The sequence below is a fragment of the Oxyura jamaicensis genome (genome assembly GCF_011077185.1).
Source record: "Oxyura jamaicensis isolate SHBP4307 breed ruddy duck chromosome 18 unlocalized genomic scaffold, BPBGC_Ojam_1.0 oxy18_random_OJ61029, whole genome shotgun sequence".
NCBI classification, from domain to species: Eukaryota; Metazoa; Chordata; class Aves; order Anseriformes; family Anatidae; genus Oxyura; species Oxyura jamaicensis.
The window spans coordinates 7739-13062 of record NW_023304487.1 but is presented as its reverse complement, the minus strand read 5'-3'; the positions used below and the strand labels follow the sequence as shown (position 1 = coordinate 13062).

The window sequence follows — 5324 nt, the reverse complement described above, 5'->3', positions numbered from 1 at the left end:
GGGGGGGGGAGGGCGACGCGGGCGGGGCCGGCGTGCGCCGCGCGGGGTCCCCGCCGCTGACTCATGGCGGGGACTCGGCGGCTGCCCGGCGCCGCCCGTGTCGCGGCGCGGCCCTGCCCGGTGCCCCGCGGTGGCTGGGCAACAGGTGCACGGCCCCCCTCCGCCGTCCCCCGCCCCTCTGCGCCCCGCGCTCTTCCCCCGGGGCGACCCCCGCGGGCGGGAGCGTTCCTGGGGACGGGGCCGCGGAAGCCGAGGCGCGCCCGGGCCGTCGGGCGGCTCTTCCTGGCGGCTCCTCGGCTCCGCCGCTCTGGGACGAGGCGCCCGCGGGCCGGACTCGGGGCTCGTCTCCCCGCGCCGAGGCCCGCTCGGGACGGCCCAGGCGGGAGCTCGCAGCCGTGGGGCTGCGGCCCCTGCCCGGTGTCCGGCTGCAGGCTCGCCACCCCGTGCAGCCCCCGCGACCCTGGCAGGCGCCAGGAGCGGGCTGCGGCTGGCCCCGAGCAGGGCGAACGCCCGCCGTCGTTATCGGGAGGCGAGCCTGCCGGTGGGGCTGCCGAGCAGGGTGGGAGCCCCGACTAGCGTGGGGGTACTTCGCTCCACGCTGCCGTTCCTGGTGCACGGGGTGGGTGCGGGATCCCGGTGCGCGGGGTGGGTCCTGCGGCTCGTGGGTGGGGACGCCTCTAGGATGAGGAGGTTTGAACCGCGTGGGGGAAGGAAAGCGCTCCCGGGAGGCTGTAAGGACTCTCAGAGCGCTGGCTGTTGCCTTTATCTGTGAGAGCACTGCTAAAGCCGGCTCCGTGGGCAGATTTCTCGAGTGAAGAATTTCTGTGGAAGTGCTCTGGGTTGGACACGAGTTCACCAGGGACTCCTGAGGGAAAAGTGGGGATGCACAGCAGAGGTGCTGTCCTGATGTCAAATGTAATTGGGGAAATTGCCTGATCTGTTTGGATTCCTGGGAGGACCATGTGAACTCATTTGCACAAAAGCAAACAAACAGAATGTGAAATCCACGCTGGGGGAGAGCGTTCTCGTGCTGTGTGCCCGACAGCTGGCAGCTAAACCACACACTTCTGTGCGTGCTGTGCAGCAGAGGCCGCGGTGGAGCTCGACCCCTTCCTTTGCCCCCACATCCCTGCAGATGGGCCTCCCTCCCGGCGCCGTCCCGGCCAGCCTGCGCCGGAGCAGCTGACGTCACCGTGTTTACACTGGGCTCGTGGCACGGTTCTGCGATCAGGAATGTGGAGAATGGGGCCTGCGTTGAATCATGCGCGGTGTTGTCAGCTCTCTTGTGGTGCTTTTAAGCTGAGGAAAGAATTGGCTGCACTTGTGCTGAGTTCAGGCCTTCTGAGCTCTGGGGAAATGTGTTGAGGCTGCATTTTCTTCACTGCAGTCATCACATTTGGCTCTTTTCGGTGTGATCTTTCTTTGGGAAGATATCAAATGCTGAGAAATCAGCAGTCTGGAGAGTTAAACCAAGTTTGGTCTGTCTCAGTGCCAGCTCTCTGTGTGTCCTCTGGGCCAGCCGCCAGATAGCCCCATCTCCGTTCCTTTAAACGTGGCCAGAAGACAGACACCAGCTAGTTCCCAGGCTGTTCTTCACGTTCTGTTTGGCAGGGTTGTGTGTTGCTGCACCTCTGTTTTGGTCCTCCTGGAAAGGGGGCTGTGGGATAAGGGGAGGAGAAATCACCAGGTGCTTTCAGGCATGGCCTTGTTACAGAGCAGAGGCTGCTCTGAGAAACAAGGCCTGACAGAGTTTTGTTCCTCTGGGTAAAAATGCTCAAGTCCAAGGAAGTTAATTTGCTGTTGCAAGGGGGCTGGAACCAGTCTCTTCTTTTGTCTGATTGCTGATAGCTCTCTTGACCCCATCCCAGCTTTTGGGGCCGTCACAGTCTGCTGGTTAACCCCAGCAGTGGTCCCAGCTACAGACCCTTTTGGTTCGCATCTACGCTGACTTTCCTCACAGCAGCTCTCAGGTCTGAAAGTGGTTTGGCTGTGGGTTTGGGAGGTTCCAGTGAGGTTCATTGAAATTGCTCCTCCTGGCAGCATTGAAAAAGTCACTTCATCACCTTTTAGCTATATGACGTAGGTAGAAGTTCTAGTGCTTGACAGACCTTTGGATTCTCCCGGTAAAGGGTTTTGCTGAGCAGATTTGGCTGTAAACGTGAACGTTCAATTTCAGCCCACAGGTTAGTCCGTTCTTTAGCATTTCCATTTGTGGGTTTATATAGATTTAACAGAAATCGTGATGCAAAGGATGGAGTAAGTCATTGACTTTGTAGGGTCTAGACTGTGTGAGCACCCCTCCTGATTCTGCAGCCTGCCCCAAGAAGCTCTCTTCCCTGTGCCCTGCCTGGTGCGGCACGGTTGTTGCCTTGTTTGTTTTTTTCAGCTCCGCTATAATGAAGGAAGTTTGAGCATTTGCCAGACAGCTGAGAATTGTTTAGCACTGCAAGGCAAACAAATTTCTGCAGCACCACTGACTGTAGCTGCCCTTGGTCCCTTGTGCTCACCAGAGAGCAGCGCAGAGAGGTGCTGAGGTGGTGATATTTTTAGCTCCTCCAGTGATTACCTTCCTTCTGTCCCTTTCCCCGGTGGGCATTTTGTTTGCCAAGGGGGAACGGAGGAAAGAAATAGAATGGTATGGGAAAGTGAAGAACTGATCTTCACAAAGCAATAGCTTGTGTGTGATCCATCCTTTTTGCCTGCTTCAGTGCAGCTACCTCCGTTGGCTGGCAAAGTGACCCTTTTACGCTAGCACTGTCAGGTTGTAGCGGACATCTCATTGCAAGGAACATTGTCCTCCGGGTATAAATAGCCTGCCTCCTGGCAGGCTCGAGTCTTTGGGAACATCTGAATTTTACTTCTCTGCCAGGTGTCCTAGAGAATGCTGAACTCACTCACCTCTAACAGGCAGTAGATGCACTGTGGGGAGCCTGAGCCACAGCTGCCAGAAGAGCAGAAGTTCATATTTGCTGACTTGTACATCTTGGCTTGATCTTAGCTATAACTCTAGCCTTTAAATCTAGCAACCAAAATAGTAGCAAACTAAATTGCCGTTGACTGGGACTGAAGGTACAAAGGTGCTTGTGGACTGCACTTGTGCAAGAATGCTTGCCTTGCTTAAGGACACTTTCAGTTCCGGATTGTTTGAGACACAGACATGATTGTCAAGTGATATCTGAGGGTTCAATTCATTGGGTGGTGCAGCAGCATTCTGAACTAAAGCCTGAGAGGAGGAGGTATGTGGGGACAGAAACAGGAGCTCAGGTATGATTCAGTATAAAAACAAGCTTGTGAGTTGCTCATATCAGTGCTGAAATCCCACCTTCCCTGGTAGTGAAGGAGTCTGCTCTCCTCTGGTTTTGGTCTCCCTTAATCTTTGTTTTATCGTGAGTGTATCTTGGCTCTGAAGATAAGGGAGGGAGACGGTGGTGCTGTCCTGGCATTGCCACAGACTGATAGGGACTTCCTTACAGAAAAGACCTGCAACTGGGGGTCAGCTTTGGGTGACTGGGAGAGGTGGGGGCTGCTGAGGTGTCAGCACAAACTTGCGCTGGCATCCCAGCGTGTCCACGTGCTTGCTTGTGCGGCAGCGTCAGGTTGCAGGTCTTTGACTTCAATCTAAATGTAGTGACTTTGGGAAGCAGAGAAAGTTTGGAGAGGAGTGACTGCAGTAATGGTGTTCTGTGCCCAGGGAGCTGCGCTGGGGAGGCAAAGGCTTCCCCTCTTCTTGCTGCTCATGAACCGTGCTGTTTTGTGTCCTTGGGATCACCAGGAGTCTGGTAGGACTCTTGTCCTGAGGAGTTTCTGGTTGTGCTCGGGCAGTGGCTGGGGAGGGTGTGCTGGAGTGGCCAGATGCCTCGCCATGCCTGGGGGCTGCAAGGATGAAGCTGGGAGCAAGAGGTGCAGGCTGCCAGCGTGCTGAGTCAGCGTGACTGGCCCGGAGCAGGCGTGCTCTGGACGCAGCCTGCTGCCTGCCAGGCTATTTTTAAAGATGTGGCTTCCGTGTATTCTGGCTCCTCCTAGTTTTTTTTAATTTTCCCCCACCCCAAACAAAAAACAGCATTGCTGCAAGTCTCCATGGGCGTAGGGGTGTGGAAGGGCAGCACTTTCTGCTCGAGGACAGAATCTGTCGCTTGTGAGTCCAGTGCAGTTGGGTGCTTTTTGAGTGTTGTCTGGGGAGGCGAGTGGGATGTGCACCAGCACGGCGTGTTGCTGCTGGACTCCGCTCCAGAAGCAGAGCGATGCAGGCTCTGCTGCATCTTATGGGACTAACCTGACCTCCCCTTCCCTTCCAGAACCTGACTGACAAGGCTGTCGTGTTATGACGACCCCCAACAAAGGAAACAAGGCCTTGAAGGTAAAGCAGCAGGGGGAGGAAAGGTGGGGCAGGTGTGGGTACCTGTTCCAGGCTTCGTGAATGCATGCAGCCTTCTCTTCCAGGTGAAGCGGGAGCCAGGCGAGAATGGGACCAGCTTGACAGATGAGGAGCTGGTGACCATGTCTGTGCGGGAGCTGAACCAGCATCTACGAGGCCTGTCAAAGGAGGAGATCATCCAGCTGAAGCAGCGTCGCCGCACGCTGAAGAACCGAGGCTACGCAGCCAGCTGTAGGGTCAAGCGCGTTACCCAGAAGGAGGAACTGGAGAAGCAGAAGGCAGAGCTGCAGCAGGAGGTGGAGAAGCTGGCCTCTGAGAACGCCAGCATGAAAATGGAACTCGATGCTCTCCGCTCCAAATACGAGGCACTCCAGAACTTCGCCAGAACCGTGGCCCGGAGCCCTGTCACCCCTGTGCGGGGGCCTCTCACCTCCAGCATGGGGCCCCTTGTCCCTGGCAAGGTTGCTACTACTAGTGTCATCACAATAGTGAAATCCAAAACGGACGCCCGGTCTTAGTGAAGCGAGTGTTGCCTGAGCTTGTCTGTGCAGGGCAATTAGGCACAAAACCAGCCTGGAATCCCCAAAGCACAAAACCTCCCCACACGGGTCCGGTTTCCTTCTTCTTGGCCCAGGACTGGCCTGCTGATCGCTCTGGTTTTATTTTGTGTGAGCAGTGGTGATGCATCCCTTGTCCTGTGCAGACAGAACCTCCCACCCAGCAGTCTGTAGCCCTCAGCTGCCCTTGGGACAGACTGTGAGATCTTGGTGTTCTAGCCGAAGGAAGTCTGCGCAGCGTGGCCGACGGCGCAGCAAGTGGGCTTGGTGGCTTGGGGGAGGCCTGGAGGGAGGCTTTCTTCCTGGAGGTTGGGAACCCCGGTTTTCAGTCACTTCCAACGGCTTTATTTCATTACTCTTCCAGGTGGTGTATTGCGGTGCCTGACTGCCAG

At 56.5% G+C, this 5324-nt stretch overlaps 1 protein-coding gene across 4 annotated transcripts; it reads left to right on the top strand.

Moving 5' to 3' along the window:
• Positions 1-122: 122 nt before the first annotated feature.
• Positions 123-5318, top strand: MAFG (MAF bZIP transcription factor G). Of its 4 annotated transcripts, none has more exons than XM_035312634.1 (3): positions 123-145; positions 4296-4357; positions 4441-5318. In XM_035312634.1, exons 2-3 carry the CDS (start codon positions 4322-4324, stop codon positions 4891-4893), a joined length of 489 nt encoding a protein of 162 aa, XP_035168525.1. In that variant the 5' UTR covers positions 123-145; positions 4296-4321; the 3' UTR covers positions 4894-5318. The 4 variants fall into 4 exon arrangements, with proteins under 4 accessions (XP_035168525.1, XP_035168524.1, XP_035168523.1 ...); XM_035312633.1 differs by lacking the exon at positions 123-145 and adding an exon at positions 668-846; XM_035312632.1 differs by lacking the exon at positions 123-145 and adding an exon at positions 917-4135.
• Positions 5319-5324: the final 6 nt, after the last annotated feature.

What these genes read in the sequence shown, in the direction of transcription:
- MAFG (XM_035312634.1), top strand. Translation starts at nt 4,322, where the DNA reads ATGACGACCCCCAACAAAGGAAACAAGGCCTTGAAG. An exon ending in AAGGAAACAAGGCCTTGAAG is followed by an intron (nt 4,358 to 4,440) that starts GTAAAGCAGCAG and finishes CTTCTCTTCCAG; the next exon opens with GTGAAGCGGGAGCCAGGCGA.